The sequence below is a fragment of the Pelodiscus sinensis genome, chromosome 20, assembly GCF_049634645.1.
Source record: "Pelodiscus sinensis isolate JC-2024 chromosome 20, ASM4963464v1, whole genome shotgun sequence".
Lineage (NCBI taxonomy): Eukaryota > Metazoa > Chordata > Testudines > Trionychidae > Pelodiscus > Pelodiscus sinensis.
In genome coordinates, this window is record NC_134730.1 from 5,562,635 (window position 1) to 5,590,476 (window position 27,842).

Genomic DNA, 27,842 nt, shown 5'->3' on the forward strand with positions numbered 1-27,842 from the left:
CTAATATTGCATCTGTTTTGTTGTTGTTTTTAATACAGAGAACAAGCACTTCTTTTTAAAACTTGAAAGAGTGCTAAGAGCCCAGGGCTGACCAAGCACTCTGGTAACTATGGTACTAGTTATTCCCCCTGGAGGGGATTTATTCAGGAGATGATGGTGGTTAATTAGGCAGGAGGCTGCTGAGCTACTGAAGACAACCCATACCCAGTAGGGAATAGCTGAAGAGGAAGTGCTGCACTGGGAGGAGACAGACAGAATTCAGAATCAAGAGGTGTTTCCTCCTCCCTCCCTAGAAAGCAGGCTAAGGGGGAAGTTTCTATTCACATGAATGTTACTGCACAAGGATATACTGGTGAACTGTTAGAGGGGACTTAATAAACAACGCTGGTGCTTATAAATCTGAAAAAACATCCAGCTTGTTAGTGGTGCTCCACAGGGACTCTGAAAACAGGTATAAAACTATTAAACTTTGGACCTCATTGTTTTGACAGTGTGAAATTTTACTAAATCAGTGATGATGGAATAGGCTAGTTTCCCCTATTATATATTATAATTAATTCTATATAGCTTGTATGCATAGAGTACCCAGCAGCATAGTTTCTGGCCTTGCTGATTTCTTCTTCTCACATAGCTAAGCCTGCCTGCTACATTGAAGGGACGTTTTTGGTATGTTTATAAAAGGCAGTTTAAAAATATTTTATCTGCATGTTATGTAATGACAATCCATTTTTTAACCATGTATTTCATTCGCCAGTAGGTCTAGAGGGTTATCTTTTAAGGGTTATCCATTGGACTGCCTTTTTCCTGTGAAAAGGAGAATCATAAATATTTAGAACAAACATTTTTAACTTAAAGTAAGTGTAAGAAGTACTAACTCATAGCCTGCACTATGTAAATGTATTAGGATACAGTTCAGTACCCTCAAGGCTAACAGTTTCCCCCTGACTTCAACAGATGTTGAAGTTGATCCTTAGGAGATGGATAGAGTGGAACAGAGGATAATTGAGCAGCAGAAGAAAAGTCAAGGGAAAAGGATTACTTCCAATACCACCACCCCATAATAAGAGTCGTATAGCAGCAGGGGCAGGAAGGGCAAATACAGCCGGTCCCCAAATTGCGAACAGTTGACTTATGACCGTTCGCAGTTACAACCAAAAATGTCGTAAATGGTGGACCCTGAGTTACGAACGCGATCTGCGCTTACAAACAGCACGGTCGCGTGTAACTCAATGGGGTCCAACTTACCAACAAACCGAGTTACGACCAATTGCTTGGTCTGTAACTGGTTCGTAAGTCGGAGACAGGCTGTATCAAAGAGAGGGGGAAAAAGTGGGTTATCCAATTGAGAATGAGATTAGACTATCAACTGGACTGTTTTTCAATGTAGAGATTTCACCAACTGGATGAAAGTGATGAATGTGAATCTTTGCCTACAAAAGCGTATGCTCCAATAAATCTGTTAGTCTGTAAGGTGCCACAGGACTTCTCATTGTTTATACCAACTAGATAAGATTTTACACAATCTCCTAACTCACCAGTGTGGATATGTGCTAGTAAACTAGTATATGATGCAAAAACTACACAACCACTGCAAGCATTTAATGGGCTCGAATGTGTACAAAAGCCCCCTTGCCTTTTACAGCTGCCTACCATGTGGGTTTCTTATCCATGTTTCACTCTTCCTAGCTTGTGTTGCTATCAACAAGTAGGCAATATGAATTAGCAAGAATCTGTGATAGATTGTTTTGAGGAACAACCTCTAAACATTCATTTTAATAACCTTCTCATTACAGTTAAAGTAGATCCCCTGTACTCTGTCCCAAAATGGTTCCAGTGGTTTATGTAATTAAAGAGCTGATACAACTTGTTTCGTTTCTCAAAACCTGGAGCTTTGGGGATTTTACTGTGGTAGGCAGAGAAAAAAGAACTGTTAAAGCCACCAAACATCCCAGAAATCGCCAATTCAAATTCAGAATGGCCGTAGAAAGAAGCAGGATCAAAGACAATTGGGCCAAATTCATCCTCTGCGACGTTTCCTGCCCACAAATCCCCATGAAGAAGAGCAGGAACAATCTCCACACCGCAGAACATCTCAGGAACCTTCAGCTGGAAAATGCAGTGGGAAATAAGCAAAAACTATAATTTGATCAAGAAAAAAAACTAAAAGGCAACAGAATACAAATGACAGAATGAATAAAAATGACTCTTTTTAGTCATTATCATGCTCTTTGACAGTCAATGAATGCAGAAGCAGGTCAAAAGTGTTAACAAAAATCATTCTGATTTGCTTCAGGAAGAGTTTAACAGATTGTTCACTGGTACCCACATTCACTATTGCTTACAGTTATGGGCAATACAGGTTGTCCCAATAATAAAGGTCCACTTCCTTTTGTTGGAAAAGTTCTAAGAAGTAAACAATTTACAACACCGAAATCCTGAGTCTGAAGTGCCATTATGGAACAAAGATCTATAAACGTTATTAAGGGCCCAAAAGCAAACCATTCCACTGCATAGGAAAGATAGAAAGTATGGAAAGAGACCACCTTGGCTTAACCGGGAGATCTTACATGATCTAAAAATCAAAAAGGAGTCATATAAAAAGTGGAAACTTGGTCAAATTACAAAGGATGAATATAAGCAAACATCACTAGTATGCGGGGCAAGATTAGAAGAGCAAAAGCACAAAACAAGCTCAGTCTAGCTAGAGACATAAAGAAGACATTCTACAAATGTCATAGAAAGAAGAGGAAGATAAAGGAAATAGGGTAGGTTTAGAAGTTAAAATAAAAAAAGCACAAGTTAAAAATTACTTAGAAAAATTACTTGTCTTCAAGTCACCAGGTCCAGATGAAATGTATCCTAAAATACTCAAGGAGCTGATAGCTAAAGGCTCAGATACCTCCTCTATCATCTTTGAAAAGTCATAGAAGTAGGGAGAAATTCCAGAAGACTAGAAAAAGGCAAATCTCGTGCCCATCAATAAAAAGGGAAATAAGAACAACCCAGGGAACTACAGACCAGTCAGTTTAACTTCTGTGCCAGGGAAGATAATGGAGCAAGTAATTAAGGAATTCATCTGTAAACATCAGGAAGAAAATAAGGTGATAGGTAATAGCTAGCATGGATTTGTAAAGAACAAATCATGTCAAACCAATTGATAGCTTTCTATGATAGAATAACAAGTCTTGTGGATAAGGGAGAAGCGGTGGACGTGGTATATCTAGACTTTGGTAAAGCATTTGATAGTCTCACATGATCTTCTTAGCAATAAACTAGGGAATAACAACCTAGATGGGGCTACTATAAGGTGGATGCATAACTGGCTGGATAACCATTCTCAGAGAGCAGTTATTAATGGTTCACAGTCATGCTGGGGGTTCTGCAGGAGTCTGCAACCTCACCCTTTGCACACATGCATGCACACACCCTGCTTATGGGCCTGCACAATTAATATTAACCCCTTTTCTACTGGTTCCTGATAAAAGCCTTCTACTTTATAGCTACCAATATTCATGTTAGGACTGTACTTTACCCCACCTACCAAACTGCAATCAAATGATTCAACCACTTGCCAATCAACTGTATCCATGGACCACAGGAAAGGCAGGAGAGTGTCCTGTGGCTAACTAGCTGATTACATGATGCCAGATATGAAAGGGAACTGAAGGGCAGCTATTAATAATAATACCGTTACTTTCCCCTGTGAAATGTGACTGTACTTGCCATGGGAATGTTATGTGATAAATGAGAAGGGCCATGGAAGGACACTGTCCAAAAACCACAAGACAGTTTGATTTACCCATCTCAGAGGGGCAAGGGCCCATCGGGTCCCTGAAAGGGTTCAAGTTCAAGTCCAAGGTGGAGCAGGAACCCCCTTTACCCAAACAGCTGTGGCGACACCTATATCATACAGGAGCACAGCTATCGCACACAGGATATCTTCGAGCCCTTCTGTGCTGACTGGAGCAGGAGCAATGCCACAGCCAGGCCTAAGGGGCGGGCAGGATCTTACTACACTTTGGATCCTCCCTATGCCAGCTCAACCATCCCACAAGGGCCATTTCAGCTACCCCTTCTATCCCCGCTCTATATGTTGCCTAGGAGCAGGTCCCTGCTGGGCAGGTGGTTCAGTGTGAAGTGTTTAATGATGCAGGAGACGGTGTGCTTGGCAGAGCCCAGTGGGCCCATGATCATGGCCCACTGCAGTGGCCACACCACCACAGTGAGGCACTGCGCTCAGAGCTGGAAGAAGGAGAACCCAAGTGGGGAGCCTAAGCAGGGGCTGCCTCCTGGTACATCCCACACGGAGCCCCAGGCTGGAGCCCCAGGCTTGAGCTGCAGGAGCCATGAAGGCAGCTGCCACGGGGGCACAGGTGGTGGCAAATGCTGCATTCCCTGAGCCAGGAGGTGGAAGCGCTTTCTAGAAAGCCCCTATGCCTCTGCCAGTTTTTTAATTGCTAAATGGAGTGCTCCCATTTGCTGCCCCTGTCCCTCTGCTTGGCTCTCCCTGCACCTTCCGTCCCCCTCCCCACTGGCACCAGTTGCCTTGCACTTCTGTTATACCTTTCATCAGAAAGTACTTTACAAATACTCATTAATTAAACTCAATAATACTCATTGGCTGGATGAGGAAAGTAACCCCTCCCTTAAGTATGTTGACAAAATCATGGCGTGACAGTGGCAGGGGTAGGACTACAACATAAGAATCCTGACCTTGTCCTGACTCTACCTAGCCACTGGCTAACAATCTAATCCTACAGTAAGTACCAGGAATAAAAGTGTAGCCGATCTATAAATATTTAATTTATTAACAGTAACTTACGTTTTTTCACAGAAGCTCTGGCTTTTTAGCAGTAACAGAATCTAGTCAATATTATGTGGGGCTCTAGATGTACATTTTGAAGCCAGGGTGTAATACTACTTTCATTACCCATTTTAAAAGAATAGTGCAGTAACAGACCTTTTTTACTTCACTTTGCCATCTGGATCGTTAGTGAAATTAGCCCTGTTTACTAAAAGCCATATAAAGTTTATCATGAAAATGTTTAAAAATCCACAGAGTATTCATCTTGTATATTTTAAGTACACTACATAATTTATCTGTATGAGACACTTCTTTTATTTACTTACCTTAAGCTGTGACCACAAGTCTCTTGCTTCTCGGTCTCCATAATCTCTCTCAATCAAATCCATTTGAGCTTGGAGTCGGTGACGTACAAAAAAAGTAGGCCAATCACTTTGCCATTCATTCACCTGGAAAATAAGAACTCAAGATTCAAGTAATCATGATCACTTGAAGAGGAAACTGCACTGTAAAGTATACTTAGCCATTTTCAGCTGATATCTCTGTAAAATTAAAGTGCATATTATTGATACTATGTCCTGTTGCCTTGATACTTGTGTGCTTGTAAACTAAACAGGGTGAAGGCCTTGTCATTCTGACATGAGTGTCCAGAAAAAGAAATGTAGGATACTATTAGATGTTGTATTGATCATTCATTGACAGCTACTCTTCCTCCTGAGTCCACATTATGGAGAGGGTATCTTTTATATGAGAGATAAACCTAAAACTCTGGCCACTTGCACACTTTTAAAAATCTTTTAAACCTTCATCCAAGTTATGTTAGCTCTCATTAGCCAAAATTCCCTCTGATATTACAATTATATAGTGGTTCTCAAATCATGGCTCAGGGACAACTAATAGTTTGCAAAATCCTTCTCAATGGTCTCACAGTTAAATGTATTGGTTGAAATTCAATTTGCAGACAGCCAGCAAAAAGCCTATGCACCATATAAAACCTGCTCTGAGGGTTTTAAGTGGAATTGAAGTGTTGCACAGACTTTGCCGCCACTGACCCTTTTTCAGAGGGAGGAAATTTCACTTTTGAGAACTACATTGTGGGTTTGGAAGAGGATAGAAGTGATTTATGAGGGATCCCTTTCTTCGCAAAAGGTCTGAATGTTGGAGAATCACTGAATAGTCCTCACTTCCTATCCAATTTGCTGTGTAAGCTTGCTGAGTGCCCTTTGATTCCACCTCAGAAGCGGCTCCATCTCAGTAATGGTTTAATTATTCCAGTTTTCAGGTGCTTATACAAACTAAAAATGTGTGTTTGTTTTTGTAAGTTGGAAAATTAAACATTCAAAAATATTAGAAAGCTGAAACAAGTTGGGAAATGCTAAATCTAAGGAAGCCCATGTAACTTTAATTCTGCTTCCTCATGCACATGAATTATCATTTTTACATGATCCTATACAATTTTTTCCACAGGACTCCCACTTTATTCTATTCATTGCACAGAATGGACAGTGCTTAGTGAAAGACAGGGTTATGCAATTAATAAGGTTTTTATCTATTGGAACTCTTACATTTTTAATTAAGAACAAGAAAGTAAAAGCTCTAGACAGAAAAAAAACATATTTTTCAACTTGGAGAGAAAAATTACATTTTGTTTATACTTTAAAAACTGTTAAGATAAAAATGAAATAAGGAGAACAAATCCGGTCCTACTGACAATAAAATAAGCCACTGGATATAGAATTTGTATTTTATTTTAACATGTAATAACTTTCCTAGATCTGGAACTTACCTGCTGTATATAGCCACAACATGTGACTGTATGAAATCCAAATTTATCCACATACTGAGGTTCAAAACGTCCTGCACCTTTACCTAACAAACAAAAACACCGATCATGTCCAGAGGACAAGAAGCTTCTCTACCCCCAATCCTGAACATTGCAAGAGTAGCAGGTTTATGGATTCAGTTCTGATACGACTAGGCAGAAATTTTGTGGAAGGGAGGTAATTAAATTTTTCTGACTTGTTAGACAATAGGCAACAAAATACTTTAAAACATTAATAGTAATTCCGTGCATGCATATGTAGTTCTTTTCTTTGGAGGATCATAGACCTATTTAAAACTATGAGTAATGAACCTGGGTTATTTTTCAGATAGGAAAACTGAGGTACAGTTAGGTTCAGTATTTAGCTGAGGCCACAGAACACATCAGTGGCAGAATCAGGAACAAGCCCCAGGTCTCCTGATTTTCAGTCCCCTAGTTTAGGAGGCAGCAGAGTTAAGTGGTTAAAACAAGACTTAGCTGTGTTTTCTCATACTGTAAATAATTCGACACATCAGCTATCTACCACATCACTCTCAAATATTATAACTACTCTGTAGTAGGCATACCACTATGGGCCTCCCTAGAAATCAGTGGGAACCTTGGATATACAACTAGGTGTGAAATTTGAGTATTCAGTTTGAACACTACCAACCCTGAAATAGCACATGATCTTGCTTTGCTTCATGTCTAGTTCAGTGGGAATTGAATCAAGCTGTAGACAAAGTCACTGACCCATTGATTTTTAAGAGGAAACTGGATCAGAATGCTGCTGAATTAACTTTGTCTTCAAGAACAGCAGTTAGTTCTACTGAGTAACTCCTCTGTTTATAAAATTAATGATATAAGATTTTTTATTAAAATAATAAAGGAATGTCTTTTTTACAGCATGTGAGTTTTAAAATCTCTAGTGTAGTACAGTACATTGAATTTCTGTATCTTTTTATTAAATGGTATGAGAACGGTTACTTACCTGTAACTGTTGTTCTTCGAGATGTGTTGCTCCTGTCCATTCGAGTGAGGTTTGTGCACGCCACATGCACAGTTCTGCGGAGTATTTTTCCCCTAGCAGTACCCATAGTGGCGGCAGGTTGCCCCCTGGAGTGGCGCCACTATAGCAGCACATAAGTACCCCTGCCGGCGCTCCCCCTCCTCAATTCCTTCTTGCCGGACACTCCAACGAAGGGGAGGTGGGGGAGGGGGAGGGAATTGAATGGACAGGATCAACACATCCCAAAGAACAGCAGTTACAGGTAAGTAACCATTCTCCTCTTCTTCGAGTGGTTGCTCCTGTCCATTTGAGTGAGGTGACTCAAAGCAGAAAAAAACCCAACGGTGGTGGGGTCGGAGTAAGCCTCTAAAACCACAAAGAGAGATTAAATCAACCACCATACAATGTATTAACAGAGATGGGAGAGAACATAACAGAAAAAACCCTCTGTGACTTAAATTTTTACAGTACAGAACTGAGAACAGCGGCACCGAACGCAGCATCATTTCTGGCCTGCTGGGAAAGTGCGTAGTGTGCCGTAAACATGTGGACAGATGACCATGTGGCTGCTCTACAGATTTCTACAATGGGGACATGCGCCCCAAAAGCTGTGGAGGATGCGTGAGCCCTAGTGGAGTGCGCCCTAACCTGGGATGGCTCCCTGTGGGCCAGCTTATAACACCCTGTGATTCATGAGGCAACCCAGGTGGATAACCTTTGGGTCGAAATAGGAAGGCCCTTCATTCTGTCTGCGTATGCAGACAGAATGCGTTGAATTACGGAAAAGTTGTGTTCTATCTATGTAAAAAGCCAAGGCACGCTTGGTATCTAAAGAATGCAACACCTGTTCCTTAGGGGAGTAGTGCAGTTTCGGAAAGAAAACGGGTAAGAAAATTTCCTGCGACATATGGAAAGGTGAAACCACTTGGGGAGGAAAGCTGGGTGTGGGCAGAGTCTAACATTATCCACCGAAAACACCAAGTAAGGCGGCTCTATAGTCAAGGCACGAAGCTCGGAGACCCGGCATGCTGAAGTTATGGCCACTAAAAAAGCTACCTTCAGGGACAAGTGTCGCTAAGGGCTCAGATGGGGGTGACATCAATTTTGTGAGCACTAGATTGAGGTCCCACTGGGGAACGGGTGGCTTCACATGAGGACACACTTTGTCTAGGCCCTTCACGAATCTCTTGACTATTGGATCAGTAAATAGGGAACTAGACCCCCAACCAGGGTGGAAGGCAGAAAGGAAAGCCAAGTGTACTTTAATAGATGAGGCGGATAGGCCCGTCTGCCGTAATCCAAGCAGGTAGTCGAGCACCAGCGGAACCAGAGCTCGGCATGGGTCCAGCTCTTTCTGTGATGCCCATACAGCAAAGTGTTTCCACTTAGCCGCATACGACTTTCTAGTGGAGGGCTTTCTGCTACCTAACAGAACCATCTGAACTGCATGCGAGCAAGCCCGCTCGTCACGTGTTAACCACTGATAAGCCACGCCATGAGGTGGAGTGACTTGAGATTCGGATGGACTAAGAGTCCCCCCGACAGGGTTGGGTGATGAGGTCCGGGACCATGGGCAGAGGCTGTGGCTTCGCACACAACATTTCCAACAGTATCGGGAACCAAAATTGCCTGGGCCAGCTGGGGGTTATCAGCTGTGAAAGCTTTGACTCTGGCCAACACCTTGGGGATCAATGGGAATGGTGGAAACGCATAGAGGAGTTCCTGAGGCCATTTCTTTGTTAGTGCATCTCCCTTGGAGTGCGTGCCCAGCCCCAAAAACAAGTAATAGCGAGGGCATATCTTGTTCCCTGCCATGGCAAACATCCACCCAAGGATAACCCCATTTGTGGAAAATGTGACCCACGATCTCCCCCTTTAAAGACCACTCGTGGGCTCCGAAGGACCTGCTCAGTGCATCTGCTAGCAAGTTCTTGCACCCTGGCAGGTACTCGGCCTGAATATAGATGTCGTGCTTTATGCAGAGGTCCCATAGAAGCATCACCTCCCTGCACAGAGGGGATGATAGTGCTCCCCCCTGTTTGTTTACATAAAACACGGCTGCCGTGTTGTCGAGGCGCAGCAGAATCGAGCACTGCGAGATCATGGGCAAGAATACCTCACATGCTCTCCTGACTGCCCGTAACTCTCTTACATTGATGTGTAGGGATCTCTCAAGAGGTGTCCACACTCCCTGAGTTCTGCGGCGATGTAGGTGAGCTCCGCAGCTGACATCAGAGGCATCTGTCACCAACGTGACTGAGGGCAGCTCGATCTGAAATGGTACCCCCTCGCATACCACCTCCCTCCGAGTCCACCATTGAAGGGAGGCTATTATTCGTGGAGGTACAGTGAGTAGTACATCCCAGTGAGCTGAAGTCTGGTTGAAAACGGTCACCAGCCATGCCTGGAGGATCTGAAGTCTTAGCCTGGCGTGGCGAGCGACGTAGGTACACGCTGTCATGTGGCCCAGCAACCTCATATAGGTGAGGGCTGAAACAAGGGGAGAACGCTTCAGATCATTTACCATAGCTAGTATGGTATCGAACCTTATCCTGGGAAGGAAGGCTCACACCTCCCTGGCGTCAAGGAGAGCCCTGACAAACTCTATTTCCTGACAAGGGGTCAACATCGACTTCTTGTCGTTCAGTAAAAGCCCCAGTCTCCTGAAGAGGGACTGTATAAAGTCTATGTGAGCTGCCACCTGTGCCTGAGAGTGCCCCCGAACCAACCAGTCGTCCAGGTAGGGAAAAACCTGGATGCCCTGGGTCCTGAGAAATGCGGCTACCACCGCCATACATTTCGTGAACACCCTGGGGGCTATAGAGAGCCCAAATGGAAGAACAGTAAATTGGAAATGGTTGGGGGGCACAATAAATCATAGAAACCTCCTGTGACTTGGCCTTATCGCTATATGAAAATAAGCGTCCTTGAGGTCGAGGACTGAGTACCAATCACCCTGTTCCAGTAGCAGAATGATGGAGGCTAGGGTTAGCATTCTGAACTTTGTCTTTATTGCCTCCTTGTTGAGGTTTTGGAGGTCCAGAATAGGGCGAAGTCCCCCTTTCGGTTTTGGGATAACAAAATAACAGGAATAAAACCCCTTGCCTTCCAAATGGAAGGGGACCCGTTCTACTGCACCCTTTTCGAGGAGTGCGAGAAGCTCCTGGTGCAGGACAGCCTCGTGGGGCGGGTCCCTGAAAAGGGATGGGGAGAGAGAGAAAGAAGGAGGGGAACCTTGAAAAGGGATAGAATACCCCATCCTCTCAAGATCAAGGACCCACCTGTCCAAGGTAACCTTGGCCCATGCTTGTGCAAAGTGGGATAGCCTGTCCCCAAACAGGGGGGAGAAAAAGGGGATTGGAATACGATCCTCGCTGTTGCTGTCAAAACTGGGGTGAGAAGGGGGATGACCAGCTCCCCTTGCATTATCCGGGTGAGGGCGACAGCGCCTGCGGTTAGAGGCTGAAGCCCCTGTCGCCCCTGCGCCCCGGTTGGGAGCACGAGGCTGGCGCCTCCATTAATTTCCACAGCTCTGCTGGAACTGTGGTCTACCCGGCTGTCTATAGGGAAGTTGCCACCTTTGAGGAGCTGGCGTATGTATTCCCAATGACCGAAGTGTCGACCTAGTATCCTTCAACGTGTGCAGTCTAGAGTCTGCTCTGAGAAGAGGGCCTTTCCCTCGAATGGGAGGTCCTGGATGGTAGATTGCACATCTGGTGGTATGCCAGATACCTGCAGCCAGGCGCTGCGGCGCATAACCACGCCCTATGCCATAGTCCTGGCAGCCGAATCTATGGCATCTAAAGAGGCCTGCAGGGCTGTATGTGCGATTGCCCTGCCTTCCATGGTCACGGTAGCCAACTCTTGCCGTGCCTCAGGCAGGAGCTTATCCCTAAATCTGTCGACAGCATACCGCATATTATAGCATATCATAGGCATACCGGCTTAGCATTGCCTGCTGATTAGCAATGTGAAGCTGTACTCCCCCCGTAGCATAAACTTTTCACCCCAATAAGTCCAGACACTTAGGCTCCCTGGCCTTAGGGGTTGACCCGGGCTGCGGCAGCTTTTCTTTCTGTGCCACGGCCTGGACTACGAGGGATCCCGGGACGGGGTGAGAGTACAAGTGCTCATGTCCAGATTGCAGGACAAAATAACGCCTCTCAACCCCTTTAAGGGTAGGGGTCAGTGAGGCGGGGGTCTGCCAAAGCATGGTAGTAATCTTGGCTACCGTCTTGTTTAGCGGCAAAGCCAGCTTGGCAGGAGCACCCCCTGATAGGATGTCTACCATGGGATCTGACTCCTCTGGCACTGGTTCCACCAGTACACCCAGGTTGGAGGTGAGGTGACGTAAAAGGTCCTGATGGGACCTGGAGTCCATCGCCGGCATGGAGGGCGCAGGGTCAGCTGGAGCCTCATCTGGGGAGGAGGTTGAGGAAGACTCTCTCAGGGGCTCTAAAGGCGGGAGCACCTCCGGCGGAATAGGCACTTGAGGAAGCTGGGGACTCGGCTGAGGTGGCATAACTTCCAGAGGCAGGTGGTCTGCGAACTCCATACGGGAAGCATCAGGGCTTGGAGGTGATGGAGGCCTGGGAAGTGATGCTGAAGCGGAGGTGTGCCGGCGGGAGGAGGTGGGCACCCGTGTGGGCAGTGCCGGTCCCTGCCACTGGTGGTAAGCCCAGGGTGTCCAAAAAGGGGGTTGCGGCTGAGGGGGCCAGGTCTGAAAACCATACTGGCCCGTGTGGCGTTGGGAACGGGAACAGTGCCTGAAGATCTGGAGCGACTCCACATCTGACTCTGATGAGTATTCGGAGACAGTCTCAGGTGGTGCCGAGCCAGGCCACCCCCGAAACGAAGGGGGTTTAAGCATGGCCATCGACTGAGGCTTACCAGCATGGACTGGTGCAGGAAGCTGCAATTGAGCCAGTGCTGATTAAGTGCCCGCATCAGCTGATGCTGGCTGATGATACTCCCTCCTCTCCGGCGCCGGCACCAGATCACTTGTGCCAGAGGGAACAGCTGTCAGTGCTGGTGCCGGCACACTAGCCGGTGCCGCGACGAAGGCCGGTGCCACGGCGAATGCTCCAGGCGGAGTCAAGGTGGGTGCTTGCACCAGTGCCGAGGCAGGTGCTTGTGATGGTGTTGAAGCGGGCGCCGAGCCAGATGTCAGTGCCGGTGCCGAGTCAGGCGCCGGCACTACTGCAGAGGCAGATGCCCGCACCGGTGATGAAACCGACACTGGTGCCATAGTAGAGGCGGTGGATACCGGCGTCTGCAGTGGTGCCAGTGCCGCAGTTAAAGTAGCGAGCGCCAGAGGTGGGGGTGGTGCACCTACTTGGCGCGGCATCGGACGGCACACCAGAGGTTGCTGGGGCAGTGTAGCCACAGGAAGTGGTGCCCACTGGTACTGGGCTGGCTGCGGGGCACACGACATGGACATAATAGGTCCTGGAAGCGGTGCCTTTCCTAGCGCCCACTGCGCTTCTGTCCCCGGTGCCGGTAACGGGGTTGACAGGTGCGGCAAGACCATGAGTGGCTGCGGAGCAGTTGATGGCACCGCCGCTGACCAAGGCTCACCCTGCAGGAGGCAACCAGTGCCATCATGGCCCCCGGTGTTGGCAGCCGCGATCCTACTAGCCCCAGTGCCGAATGCGGGGAGGCCATGAGGTGGATCAACTCATGGGCCGCCCTGAAGGTCTCAGGCGTTGATGGCCGGTGCAGTGACAGCACGCCTGGACTGCAGCCAAAACCGTCCTTCTGGGTCCCCGAGGGAGGAGCATCGGACCGCTCGGATCTCCACTGGCAATGGTGCTTGCCTGCACCAGGCTTCCGGCTAGGCGACCGGTGCTGGTGGCTTAGACACCGATGCCCCAACACATGCCGGCACGGCACACGCTGCCTGTGGTGCACTGGTTAACACGGTTTGAGGAACCGGTGCCGGTTGCAGAGCCTCCTCCATCAATAACAATTTCAGGCGCGAGTCCCTGTCTTTTTTTGTTCGCGGCTTGAACACCCGACAGATTCTACATGCGTCTGTCAAGTGACCCTCCCCCAGACACTTCAAGCAGTTGTCATGGGGGTCGCCTCTGGGCATAAACTTTGCACAGGACGCACAAGGCTTAAACCCCTTCGGTCCAGGCATTCCCTACCCCCTGGGGGGGGGGGAGGAACAAAGGAAAGTCTAACACTAAGTACCTAACTAATTACAGAGAAACTATTTACACAAAAGAGATAAGCGGGGAACCTTAAGCTAACTAATATAACTGACACGCTCCAACAAACCGTCACTGGCGGTAAGAAGGAACTGAGGAGGAGGAGCGCCAGCAGGGGTACTTATGTGCTGCTATAGTGGTGCCACTCCAGGGGGTGACCTGCTGGCGCTATAGGTACTGGTAGGGGAAAAATGTTCTGCAGAACTGCATGTGGCATGCACACACCTCACTCGAATGGACAGGAGCAACCACTCAAAGAAGAATAGATGTTATAACTAGTTAACAATCTGATCTGTAGACCTTTTAACAGTTATATGTGTTTACATGGTTAAAAAACATTTGGGGGATTATAATTTATGTGTATGGTGATGAAAGGCTTAAGGTAATACTGAAAGGTAGATCTCAGCTTTTTATTTTGTTTTTGTTTTTTAATCACAAACGAAAATCTCTTATTATCAGCAGGGTTTTTTTATTATTATTATTATTTAGGAAAGCAGAGACATTTCTGTTTCATACAGAAGGGAGAAAGAATCCCCAAGCAGGTGCCATTTTCTTGGCACCACAAAACCCTTCCCTTGCTTTACAATAAGAGGAAGCTATATACCGAATTTGGTGGTTTAGGATGAGTACTTAAACAAACTCTTAAATATATTCCTATATATTTAAAAAATGTGTGCCTGCCTGTCTGTCTCTGTGGGTACGTCTAGACTACATGCCTCTGGCGACAGAGGCATGTAGTCTAGACGTACCCTGAGTCTGCTTGCTCAAGAACTCCTCCTAAATGGTAAGAGCTGGGACAACCAAACTTGGTATGCAACTTCTTATCATAACTTAAAGCAAGGTCAGGTTTGGTTGTGCTAGCACAATGGAATATGCCTGGAATTCTACTGTTTCCCATAAAATGGAAAGGGAGAAGTCTGATAAGAGGGCAGTTATACTGGAGAATAATCATGGGGGAGAGAAGAGGGCAGCAAGAGGCCAAAGTTGGGGACCAGGACATCTACAGTCCTATTGGGCCAGCAGGGGCTGGAGTTGAGAAAGGGACAGCTATCATTTTAGAGAGTTTGTGTTTTGTCTGTCCGTCCCCCAGCTGAGAGACATGCACGCCTCCCCGGCTGTGCCTGCTGCAACAGCCTGGCCAGGCGCTTCTCACCTGGCCCCAAGCTGCTGTAATGACACAGGGCTGGGGTTGTTCTCTCTCCCAGGGGAGCCTACATACTGAACCCCTCATCCCACGCCCCAAAACAATTATTTAAATTAAGAAAAACAAAACGTATTTGAATTAAGGACCCAAGCAACACTGGGTAAATCTTCTAATATAGTAGATTTTAACAGACAGTGGCCCTTTAAACTGGCTTTCTCCATTCATTAGATTATAATGCTACATGAATTAAATACATCTAAATGTGTTATACTATTACAGTAAATCTATACTCTACCAACACTGTTTTCCTCCTTCTTTAATTTCCCTCCACATTTCTGGTTGTAAAGATGAAGATCTGCTACCTGCTCTCCAAGCTTTGCAGAATATCTGTAAGATCAGAGAAACAAAACCTTACATCTGTATCTGAGCATTTAAAATATGTCTTTAAGCATCATTTCTTTAAAAAGAGAAAATTAAAGACCAGAGAAGACAGGGAGAAACTCTATAAAACAGGAGGCAATTTAAAAATAGGGAAAAGGAGAAAGCAGTGGAATAGGTGTTGTGGGCCTACTGCTGAGACAAGCTCATTGTCTGAGAAATCTACACATACATTGGCTAGCTCCTACCTGTCAGTTCATTATCTGTTAGAACAGCTCAACTATCAGGAATAGATCGCATATTGCTGAGACAATGGGCCAAATTCAGTGGAGAATTTGGCCCAGAAGCTTGACCGTTGATTTTTAATTTCACTTTTATCAGACTGATATCATTTGCAGATGATAGTCAATAGACTCTTTCAGAGTTTCCAGTTGATACAAGAGGGCTACGTTTACACTGCCCTCTCTTGCTCAAGAAAATATGCAAATAAGGCGATGCGGTGAATAAGAACATAAGAACATAAGAATGGCCATACAGGGTCAGACCAAAGGTCCAGCCAGCCCAGTACCCTGTCTGCCGACAGTGGCCAATGCTAGGTGCCCCAGAGGGAGTGAATCGAACAGGTAATAATCAAGCGATCTCTCTCCTGCCTTCCGTCTCCACCCTCTGACAAACAGAGGCTAGGGACAATATTCCTTACCATCCTGGCTAATAGCCATTTATGGACTTAACCTCCATGAATCTATCTAGTTGTCTTTTAAACCTTGTTATAGTCCTAGCCTTCACAACCTCCTCAGGCAAGGAGTTCCACAGGTTGACTATGTGCTATGTGAAGAAGAACTTCCTTTATTTGTTTTAAACCTGCTGCCCATCAGTTTCATTTGGTGGCCCCTACTTTTTATATTATGGGAACAAGTAAATAACTTTTCCTTATTCACTTTCTCCACACCATTCATGATTTTATATTCCTCTATCATATCCTCCCTTAGTCTCCTGTTTTCCAAGCTGAAAAGTCCCAGTCTCTTTAATCTCTCCTCATATGGGACCCGTTCCAAACTCCTAATCATTTTAGTTACCCTTCTCTGAACCTTTTCTAATGCCAGTATATCTTTTTTGAGATGAGGAGACCACATCTGTATGCAGTATTCCAGATGTGGATTTATATAAGGGCAATAAGATATTCTCCATCTTATTCTCTATCCCTTTTTTAATGATTCCTAACATCCTGTTTGCTTTTTTGACTGCCGCTGCACACTGTGTGGATGTCTTCAGAGATCTATCCACGATGACTCCAAGATCTATTTCCTGATTAGTTATACCTATATTATCCCCCATGGAGTTATTTTTTCCAATGTGCATTATTTTACATTTATCCACATTAAATTTCATTTGCCATTTTGTTGCCCAGTCACTTAGTTTGGTGAGATCTTTTTGAAGTCCTTCACAGTCTGCTTTGGTTTTAACTACGTTGAGCAGTTTAGTATCGTCTGCAAACTTTGCCACCTCACTGTTTACTCCTTTCTTCAGATCATTTATGAATATGTTGAATAGGATTGGTCCTAGGACTGACCCTTGGGGAACACCACTAGTTACCCCTCTCCATTCTGAAAATTTACCATTTATTCCTACCCTTTGTTTCCTGTCTTTTAACCACTTCTCAGTCCATGAAAGGATCTTCACTCTTATCCCATAACAACTTAATTTACCTAAGAGACTTTGGTGAGAGACCTTGTCAAAGGCTTTCTGGAAATCTAAGTACACTATATCTACTGGATCCCCCTTGTCCACATGTTTTTTTGACCCCTTCAAAGAACTCTAATAGATTAGTAAAACATGATTTCCCTTTACAGAAACCATATTGACTCTTCCCAACAAATTACGCTCTTCTATGTGTCTGACAATTTTATTCTTTACTATTGTTTCAACTACTTTGCCCGGTACTGACGTTAGACTTACCAATCTGTAATTGCCGGGATCGCCTCTAGAGTCCTTTTTAAATATTGGTGTTACATTAGCTATCTTCCAGTCCTTGGGTACAGAAGCTGATTTAAAGGATAGGTTAGAAACCATAGTTAATAGTTCTGCAATTTCACATTTGAGTTCTTTCAGAACTGTTGGGTGAATGCCATCTGGTCCTAGTGACTTAAGCCTGTTAAGTTTATCAATTAATTCCAAAACCTCCTCTAATGACACTTCAATCTGTGACGAGTCCTCAGATTTGTCACCTACAAAGGACGGGTCAGGTTTGGGAATCTCCCTAACATCCTCAGCCATGAAGACTGAAGCAAAGATTTCATTTAGTTTCTCCACAATGACTTTATTATCTTTAAGTGCTCCTTTTGTAGCTCAATCGTCCAGGGGCCCCACTGGTTGTTTAGCAGACTTCCTGCTTCTGATGTACTTAAAAAATTTTTGTTATTACCTTTTGAGTTTTTGGCTAGCTGTTCTTCAAACTCCTTTTTGGCTTTTCTTATTACATTTTTACACTTAATTTGGCAGTGTTTATGCTCCTTTCTATTTACCTCACTAGGATTTGACTTCCACTTTTTAAAAGATGCCTTTTTATCTCTCGCTGCTTCTTTTACATGGTTGTTAAACCACAGTGGCTCTTTTTTAGTTCTTCTGCTATGTTTTTTAATTTGGGGTATACATTTAAGATGGGCCTCTATTATGGTGTCTTTGAAAAGTGTTCATGAAGCATGTAAGGATTTTACTTTAGTCACTGTATCTTTTAATTTCTGTTTAACTAACCTCTTCATTTTTGCATAGGTTCCCTTTTTGAAATTAAATGCCACAGTGTTGGGCTGCTGAGGTGTTCTTCCCACCACAGGAATGTTAAATGTTATTATATTATGGTCACTATTTCCAAGCGGTCCTGTTATAGTTACCTCTTGGACCAGATCCTGTGCGCCACTCAGGACTAAATTGAGAATTGCCTCTCCCCTTATGGGTTCCTGTAACAGCTGCTCCAAGAACCAGTCATTTAAGGTATCAAGAAATTTTGTATCTGCATCTCGTCCTGAGGTGCCATGTACCCAGTCAATATGGGGATAGTTGAAACCCCCCACTATTATTGAGTTCTTTATTTTGATAGCCTCTCTAATCTCCCTTAGCATTTCATAGTCACTATTACTGTCCTGAGTAGGTGGTCGATAATAAATCCCTACTGTTATATTCTTATTAGAGCAGGGAATTACTATCCATAGTGATTCTATGGAACATGTTGATTCATTTAAGATTTTTACTTCATTTTATTCTAAATTTTCTTTCACATATAGTGCTACTCTCCTACCCACATGACCTGTTCTGTCCTTCCGATATATTTTGTACCCTGAAATGATTGTGTCCCATTGATTGTCCTCACTCCACCAGGTTTCTGTGATGCCTATTATATCAGTATCCTCCTTTAACACAAGGCACTCTAGTTCACCGTGCCTCATTTGCATACTTAATGAGCCGCCATTTTGTGCAACGGGCTTTTGAGCAAAAAGGAGCCATCTACACAGCTCCTTTTTGCACAAAAAACACCTCTTGTGCAAGAGTGGTTCTTCCTGGAAAAAAGTTGCAGAATGACTCTTGTGCAAGAGGGGGGTTTTGCATGAAAAGGAGACAGGTAGACAGCTCCTTTTAGCGCAAAAGCCCCTTGTGCAAAAATGGCAGCTCGTTAAGCATGCAAATGAGGCATGGCGATAGTCACTGCTTCGCCTCATTTGCATATTTTCTTGCATAAGAGAGGGCAGTGTAGACATAGCCCCAAAGTATAGCAGACTCTCAAAATCACAGAAACAAAGGAAGTATGAAGTTCGGGCATACTTGCTGAGGTTCTTCATCTTCAGGTACTCTATGACAAACATTGCACCCTCTCCTGGAAGGTCAATCACTTTAATGGGCTGTGGTACTCTTAAGGTGTTGGTTTTCTGAATAGCCTCTAAACTTGCCATTTCACCTTCAAACATTTTTCTAGCCTGTGAAAAAACAAGAATTCTCCTTGGGCAAACATCCTTGGACTAAATGAGGCATGTATTGGAAAAATACTTGTAATTTAAACATCTGTAAATCTATTCATCCTTAATAATAAAATGTAACAGCAAATTAGTAAGGCTCAGTCTCAGCCAGGATACATTTGTTTGATTGGTTTAATTGTATTCCAATCGTTTTTCTTGTAAGTTCAGCAAAATTCAACACATTACACAACTGTTTATTTTATCTGTATACCTATGTACGAGGCCAGAGATTACCAATGGAGTTAGATCCAGGACTTTCTTTGACAAAAGCACAAAACCCTGCCAGTTTAAATAAAAGAGTAAATCTTTAAACTGTGACTAATTAGCACAGGGGATTGATCACATTAATAAAGCCAGCATACGTACTACTGAATAGTGTGACCTTTAAAGTGAAAGTATTACTCTTCCTTCTGTTACTTTAATTGTATGTTTTAGAACAAAATATACATGGAGCTATGATTTCATGGCTGTATTTTCTCTTCTGCCTTTATTTAGTAATGAAAGAGCTAAGACCATGTACTGGAAAATTAAAGTCTTTTTCTTCAAAAATCTCACTGAACTGAGGCCAAGTCAACACAACCAATTCACATAAGTTGGCTGTGTTAGGTCAATTTTATAACCAATGAATCTATACCACCAAGCCCCTTCTGCCAATTTTAAAGGCATTTAAAGTCAATTTCTGTACTCCTTGAAGAGAGAAGTAGTGCTCAACTGATTTTGAACTTCGGGATAGTGCAGATGCAATGCTGTTAAAGTCAATGTTCTTGGGTTCTGAAAGGTGTCCCGCACTGCCCCAATGCCACTGCTCTGGCCAGCACTTTCAACTCTGCTGCTCTCCCAGGTACACTGGAAAAACTCGGGGACATTTTGAATTTGATTTCCTGTTTGACCAGCAGCACACCTTAGCAACATAGCAGACCATGAATGCCCAGGGTTGCAAATGAGCTCAAGCACAGTGTGCAGGAGATACACAGGATCTGCTTGCTGTGTGAGAAGAAGAATCTGTGCAAGCAGAACAAAGCAGCAGCAGATGAAATGCTGATGTCTACACCAAAATTGCACAGGGCATGGTGGAAAAAGGATACAGCAGGGACCCAGCAGAGCTGCATGAAAATAACAGTGCTCAGGCAAGTGTACCAGAAGACAAAGAAAGCAAATGGTCGATCCAGGTCAGAGCCTCCAACATGTCACTTCATAGAATCATAGAACTGGAAGAGACCTCAGGAGGCCCAAGGCAGGACCAATCCCAACTAAATCAACCCAGCCAGGTATTTGTCAACCCGAGACTTAAACACCTCTAGGGATGGAGAGTCCACCTCCTCCCTAGGTAACCCATTCCAGTGCTTCACCACCCTCCTAGGGAAATATTTTTAACTAATATCCAACCTAGACCTCTCCCACTGCAACTTGAGACCATTGCCCTTTCCGTCAGTACTGTCAACAGCCTTTCTTCATCCTCTTTGGAACCTCCCTTTAGGAAGTTGAAGGCTGCTATCAAATCCCCCCTCACTCTTCTCTTCTACAGACTAAACAAACCCAAATCCCTCAGTGTCTCCTCATAGGTCATGCGCTCCAGCCCCCTAATCATTTTGGTCGCCCTCCGCTGGACCCTCTTCAATGCGTCCACATCCTTTTTGTAGTGAGGGGGCCAGAACTGGACACAATACTCCAGATGTGGCCTCACCAGAACTGAATAAAGGGGAAAAATGACATCTCTGGATCTGCTGGCAATGCTCCTCTTAATGCAACCTAATATGCCATTAGCCTTCTTGGCTACAAGGGCACATTGTTGACTCATATCCAGCTTGCCATCCACTGTAACCCCCAGGTCCGTTTCTGCAGAACTTCTACTTCCCCAGCCTGTAACAATACTTGGGATTCTTCCATCCCAAGTGCAGGACTTTACACTTCTCCTTGTTGATCCTCATCAGATTTCTTTTGGCCCAATCCTCTTATCTGTCCAGGTCACTCTGCCCTCCAGCATATCCACCTCTCTCCCTAGCTTAGTGTCATCCACAAACTTCCTGAGGGTGCAATCCAGCCCCCTCATCCAAGTCATTAATAAAGATGTTGAACAAAACCGGTTCTAGAATAGATCCTTGGGGCACTCCGGTGGAAACCAACCGCCATCCTGACATCGAGCCATTGATCACTGCCCATTGGGGCCGACAGTCTAGCCAGCTTTCTGTCCATCTTAGAGTCCATTTATCTAATCCATTTTCCCTTAACTTGCTGGCAAGAATATTGTGGGAGACCAAATCAAAAGCTTTGCTAAAGTCAAGGTATATCACATCCACCGACTTTCCTATATCCACAGAGCCAGTTACCTCATCATAGAAGCTAATCAGATTGGTCAGGCACGACTTGCCCTTTGTGAACCCATGTTGACTATTCCTGGTCACTTTCCCCTTTTCCAAGTGATTCAAAATGGATTCCTTGAGGATCCCCTCCATGATTTTTCCGGGGACTGAGGTAAGGCTGACTGATCTGTAGTTCCCTGGATTGTCCTTCTTCCCTTTTTTAAAGATGGGCACTACATTTGCCTTTTTCCAATCATCCGGGATCTCTCCTAATCTCCACAAGTTTTGAAAGATAATGGCCAAAGGCTCCTCAATGACATTTGCCAACTCCCTCAGTACCCTCGGATGCATTAAATCCGGGCCCATGGATTTGTGTATGTTTAGCTTTTCTGAATAGTTCCTAACTTATTCTTTCCCCACCAAGGGCTGCCCACCTCCTTCCCATACTGTGTGGCCTAGTGCATCTGTCTGGGAGCTGACCTTGTCCATGAAGACAGAGGCAAAGAAATCATTGAGTACTTCAGCTTTTCCCACATCATCTGTCACTAGGTTACCTCCCTCATCCAGTAAGAGTCCCACACCCTCTATGATCACCCTCTTATTGCTAACATGCCTGTAGAAACCTTTCTTGTTATCCTTCACATCCCTTGCATGCTGCACTTCCAGTTGCACTTTCACCTTCCTGATAAGTCCCATGCATTCTTGAGCAATATATTTATACTCCTCCTTAGTCATCTGTCTAAGTTTCCACCTCTTGTAAGCTTCCGTTTTGTGTTTAAGCTCACCAAGGATTTCCCCGTTAAGCCAATCTGGTCACCTACCATATTTGCTTTCCTTGCTGAGCCTCAGGATGGTTTCTTCCTGTGCCTTTAATGAGGCTTCTTTAAAATACTGCCAGATCTCCTGGACTCCTTTCCCCTTCATGTTAACATCCCAGGGAATCCTTCCCATCAGTTCTCTGAGGGAGTCAAAGTCTGCTCTTCTGAAGTCCAGAGTGTGTCTTTTTCTACTCTCCTTTCTTCCTTTGGTCAGGATCCTGAAATCTATCATATCATGATCACTGCTTCCCAGGTTGTCACCCACCTCTTCTTCCCCTACTAGTTCCTCCCTGTTTGTGAGCAGCAGGTCAAGCTGCGCAGACCACTGGTTGGTTCCTTCAGCACTTGTACCAAGAAGTTATCCCCAACATTCTCCAAAAACTTCCTGGATTCTCTGTGTACTGCTGTATTGGTCTCCCAACAGATGTCAGGGTGATTAAAGTTCTCCATGAGAACCAGGGCCTGCCATCTGGAAGCTTCTCTCAGTTTTCCAAAGAAAGCCTTGTCTACCTCATCCACCTGATCCGGTGATCTATAGCAGACACCAACCACAACATCAGCCCTGTGATGAGCTCTGAGCAATCATACTGCTCTCTTACATGCAATGCAACTCCTCCTCCTTTTTTCCCCTGCCTGTTCTTCCTGAACAGTTTATACCCTCCCATGACAGTGCTCCAGTCATGTGAGTCATCCCACCAAGTCTCCATTATTCCAATCAAATCATAGTTTTTTGACTGGGTCAGGGCTTCTAATTCTTCCTGTTTGTTTCACAGGCTTCTTGCATTTGTGTACAAACACCTTAGATAACCAATTGACTGCCCTACCTTCTCCATCTGAATCAGGGGTCCTCCTTTGTTGCTCATTCCTCCTTGTGATTCTTCCCAGTGTCTGACTTCCTCACTTATTTCCCCCAAAGAACCTAGTTTAAAGTCCTCCTCACTAGGTTTGCAAGCCTGCCCACGAAGATGCTCTTTCCTCTTTTGGTTAGGTGGATCCCATCTCTTCCTAACAATCCTTGTGCCCGGATCAGAATCCCGTGGTCAAAGAAACCAAAGCCCTCTCTGCGACACCACCTGTGCAACCACGCATTTACTTCCTCAATTCGACAATCCCTACCTGGACCTTTTCCTTCAATTGGAAGGATGGATGAGAACACCACCTGTGCTTCAAATTCCTTCTATGAGATGCTATATAGAATTCTGAAGGTGAGGGAAACTGTCCATGGATTCCTCCCAAGTAACTCTTCCAGAAGCCATCAGCAACATTGAGGAGACAACAATGAGGAGGAAGAGGAGAGTCCTCTGCAGGCAAGTGGGGGATCTAATCTCACCAACAGCCAGAACCTTGTTTTAACTTTGGAGCCAACCCCCTCCAAGGATGCATTGCTGCTAGACCTTGATGGTGGGGAGAGCACTTCTGCTGAGTTCACATTTGTAATCATGCTATAGTGGGTAAACGTAATTGGATTTAATCTGTTTGATCTGTCTTGAGGAATACAGGGGCATTAATTAAAGTTGTAGCTCAACTCCTCAAGGGAGAATTGTACATCTCCCTTCTCTGTTTGACCTGCATTCTGCAATACATGTCATGTTAGAACAATCTCAGATGATGACCCAGCACGTTTGATTTACAAACGCTTTCATTGCATATTTGACAACATAAAGAAGGTTCCAATGTGAAATTTCTGAAGACAGCCACAGCACAACACATAATCCGAGAATCTGATGTGCCTTCCAAAATCTTAGAGGGAGGACTTGTGGAGCATTCTTTCAGGAATCTTAAAAGAATAACACTCCAATGCTGAAACCACAGAGGCCAAAGCACCGGAAAAGAAAATCAACCATCTTCTGGGGACCTCTGACACAGATGGTGAAAATGAGCATGTGTTGGTCCGCACTGCTTTGGATCATTATCAAGAAGAACCTGTCATCAGCATGGCTGTGTCCCCTCTGGAATGGTCATTAAAACATAAAGGAACATATGACTCTTTGGCACATCTGGCAGATAAATATCTTGCGACTCTGGATATAACAGTGTCATGTAGACACCTCTTCTCACTTTCAGGCAATATTGTAAAAAAGAAGAGGGCGTCATTATTTCCTGTAAATGTAAACAGACTTGTTTGTCTGAGCAATTGGCTGAACAAAAACTAGGAATGAGTGGATTTGTAGGCTCTAAAATTGTACATTGTTTTTGAATGCAGTTATTTTTTAACATCATTCTACCTTTGCAAGTTCAACTTTCATGATAAAATTATTGCACTACACAGTACTTGTAATGGGGAAATTAGAAAACACTATTTTTTTGTTTTTTTATAGTTCAAATAATTGTAATAAATATAAATATAAACTGAGCATGATCCACTTTGCATTTTGTGTTATAATTTAAATCAACATATTTGAAAATGTGGAAAATATCAAAAATATATAAATAAATGGCATTTTTATTATTTAATAGTACATTTGATCATGTGATTAATCTTGATTAATTTTTAATTGCTTGACAGCCCTAATTTCTTGTTTTAAGTTGCTTGCAAAAAGATTAATCTTTTCCTAAAAAGGAAGATGAAGAATAAAACAGAGATTTTTTTCAGATACATTTCAATGATCCTTTAAAGAATGTTTAAATTCTTACTGGGTTGTAATGTGTTAATCAAGGTTTTTACAGCAATCAGCTGATAGCTAATTTAATTATCATGTACTCACAGAACTATTCACTAAGCCTAAACAATTGGGATCTGATGACTTAGGATGTTTTAGGCAAGAGTCTGAAAATGCTAACTCAGCAAAATGGTATCACCCATTTTAAAAATCTCCTAGATGTGATAGAAACAAAAATCCATACATGCACCCATCTAACTGATTTATTTCCCTTCTCCTGGCTAACACAATCTTCTGTTTTTTTAAAGCATTCTCCACTAATGTGACACCAATACTTCCTACCTGAAAGCAGGTCCTAGGGGAGACTATGGCAACTGTGTGTTAAAATCAGTCGGCAGACTGTGGTCAAGCAGTTGCCCCTAGGCTGGATCTCTCTCAGCTGCTCTGTGCATCAGGATTCCACCAGGCTCCACATTTTAACTCCTATTTCTCAACTGTAAATTGAGCGATAGTCTTGTTCTGACTAGAGAACAACTCTTGAATCCACAAGCATCACAACTAAATGCCAGTATTTCCCAAGTTATAGGGTGTTTGGAACAGGAGGTTTAGCTCAAACATTATTTCTAATTTTGCTTAACACTAACCAATTATTTATTCTTTTAGGTTTGGACAATACATAAGAAGTGGTACATATGCAGGGCTATAGGTATCCTTCCCAGAAGTGATCAGGTGACATGAGTCAGTGGCAATGCCTACACCATATGACTGTATCTAGACTGGCAAGTTTTTCCGCAAAATCGTCTGCTTTTGCGGAAAAACTTGCCAGCTGTCTACACTGGCCGCTTGAATTTCCGGAAAAGCACCGACGATCTCATGTAAGATCATCAGTGCTTTTGCGGAAATACTATGCTGCTCCCGTTTGGGCAAAAGTCTTTTTCCGAAAGACTTTTGCACAAAAGGGCCATTGTAAACAGCACAGTAGTGTTTTCCGCAAAAAAGCCCCGATCGCGAAAATGGTGATCCGGGCTTTTTTGCGGAAAACCACGTCTAGTTTGGCCATGGACGCTTTTCTGCAAAAAGTGCTTTTGCGGAAAAGCATCCTGCTAATCTAGACGTGCTTTTCTGAAAATGCTTTTAACGGAAAAGTTTTCCGTTAAAAGCATTTTTGGAAAATCATGCCAGTGTAGACGTAGCCTGTGTGTGTTGATAAGGCCAAAACAACTCTCCCCCCCTCCTTAGCAAGGTGAGTGCTAGCCTTCTCTCCTCTCATGTCACACAATTTAAAATAATAACGCGCTGTAACAGATGGCCACTTGCTTCCCTGTTTCTAAAAAAAGAGGGTAGAAAAAATATGATTAAGGATAGTGGCTCATCAGTGCCACAGCACACTCCCTTCTTCCTCCCAGTGTCATGGAGACTAGACGTGTGGGTAGGATTAGGATGGGTGGAGTGGGGTTTAGTTCCTCCTTCTCCCAAAACCATTCAAAGATTTCTGCTATGCACCAAGTGAAACCCTTTCCTCAGGAGGATTGAAGAGCAAAGACAGAGAGGGAACTGATGGAACAATATCACCTATAGGAGTCATGTTGCCATGGTGCCAAGAACCATAGCAGATGCTTAGGGGGGCTAACAGCAAGGTGGGGGGGGGTCCAACTCCACATTACCAAAAGGGGTGGGACCAGGGCAGCTAGTGCAGTATGCCCTGCCCTCCAGCCTTCAGAGCATGCCGCATGACACTCCAGGCGATGTAAAGGGCCTGGGATGTAAAGGGCCTGGGTCTCGAGGCAGTAGCAGCAGCAGTGGTGCTGGGAAACCTGGGCTCTTTTGAATCACCAGGTCCAAAGGCAATTGTTCCCTTCTCCCCCTTTGTCAGCAGCCCTGGAGAAGCTCAACACTTCTGCAGACGTCAGGAGATCCTGGGTTTTGTGGGTCAAAACCCTTCCCCCAATAAAAAGAATCTACTGTGCTACTGGAAACACTAGAAACCCATGCTGTGTCCCAGCCCTGTGTGGGAACAGCCATTTCAAGGAAGGCATTTGGCTCAATAACAAATTCTAAGCACAAGGGCAACTGCGGTATGCAGCAATATAAGTTCTTTCACCCCGTGTATTGCCAAGGAACGTCAGGTTGCTTTACAACAGCAATACAAATAAACATTGACTGAGTCTGAGCCTGCTGTCTAAGATGGGCTTTTAAAAGGAGAGAAATGCATTACATTTGAAAACACACAATTTAAAATAATCAACAAAAGCTCTCCAGACAATAAAGCAAATTGCAGAGAACATGCAGCAATATTATCAACATTAACCTGAGGCTTGTGATTGATTTTCACAAACACTCGCCCGCTGTCAGTTTCATAGCTCTGCCCTTGGCTAATATACCCTCCTCCTGAGCTCCCAAATGCCTTCAGAATGGAGGTCTTCAATTCGGTTTTCAGGAGTTTTTCCATTAGTTAATTCCAGCCTGTTGCAATTGTTTCCTCTTAAATCCACTGCAAAACAGGATTAAAGGTCAGGGTCCTTCCTTTTTTCTGTGGCTTTGGTATGAGGTAGAAATTGGCATGCACCCAAAAAGAAAAATAGCAGCTGATAGAAAAATCAAATCAGGCAATAGTTCCCAGGAATGGTTATTTTCCAGAGATTAGAGCTTTACAGTATTTTTTAAAACAGATATTTAGGGAATATTTAATTTGTTGCACTATTCTGGGGTCCTTCGATGGCTGTTTTGAGAGCTTCTGGTATTTGTAGTTCCTTGCAATGACTAATCAGTATG

At 44.2% G+C, this 27,842-nt stretch overlaps 1 protein-coding gene and 1 non-coding gene across 4 annotated transcripts; both read right to left on the minus strand.

Moving 5' to 3' along the window:
* Positions 1-345: 345 nt before the first annotated feature.
* On the minus strand, positions 346-27,842 carry FN3K (fructosamine 3 kinase). Of its 3 annotated transcripts, none has more exons than XM_075903528.1 (6): positions 27,379-27,841; positions 19,162-19,313; positions 15,266-15,357; positions 6,591-6,673; positions 5,131-5,253; positions 346-2,106 (listed from the first exon to the last, which is right to left on the minus strand). In XM_075903528.1, exons 1-6 carry the CDS (start codon positions 27,517-27,519, stop codon positions 1,768-1,770), a joined length of 930 nt encoding a protein of 309 aa, XP_075759643.1. In that variant the 5' UTR covers positions 27,520-27,841; the 3' UTR covers positions 346-1,767. The 3 variants fall into 3 exon arrangements, with proteins under 3 accessions (XP_075759643.1, XP_014426820.2, XP_075759644.1); XM_014571334.3 differs by having other exon boundaries at positions 6,591-6,667; positions 27,379-27,840; XM_075903529.1 differs by lacking the exon at positions 6,591-6,673 and having other exon boundaries at positions 15,270-15,357; positions 27,379-27,842.
* LOC112545080 (U6atac minor spliceosomal RNA) lies at positions 26,238-26,347 on the minus strand. The gene has a single exon (XR_003088491.1). It is a non-coding gene; the product is annotated as a U6atac minor spliceosomal RNA (small nuclear RNA).

What these genes read in the sequence shown, in the direction of transcription:
- FN3K (XM_075903528.1), bottom strand. Translation starts at nt 27,519, where the DNA reads ATGGAAAAACTCCTGAAAACCGAATTGAAGACCTCCATTCTGAAGGCA. An exon ending in GAAGGAGGAAAACAGTGTTG is followed by an intron (nt 6,674 to 15,265) that starts GTAGAGTATAGA and finishes TTTGTTTGTTAG; the next exon opens with GTAAAGGTGCAGGACGTTTT. An exon ending in ACTTGTGGTCACAGCTTAAG is followed by an intron (nt 2,107 to 5,130) that starts GTAAGTAAATAA and finishes TGCATTTTCCAG; the next exon opens with CTGAAGGTTCCTGAGATGTT.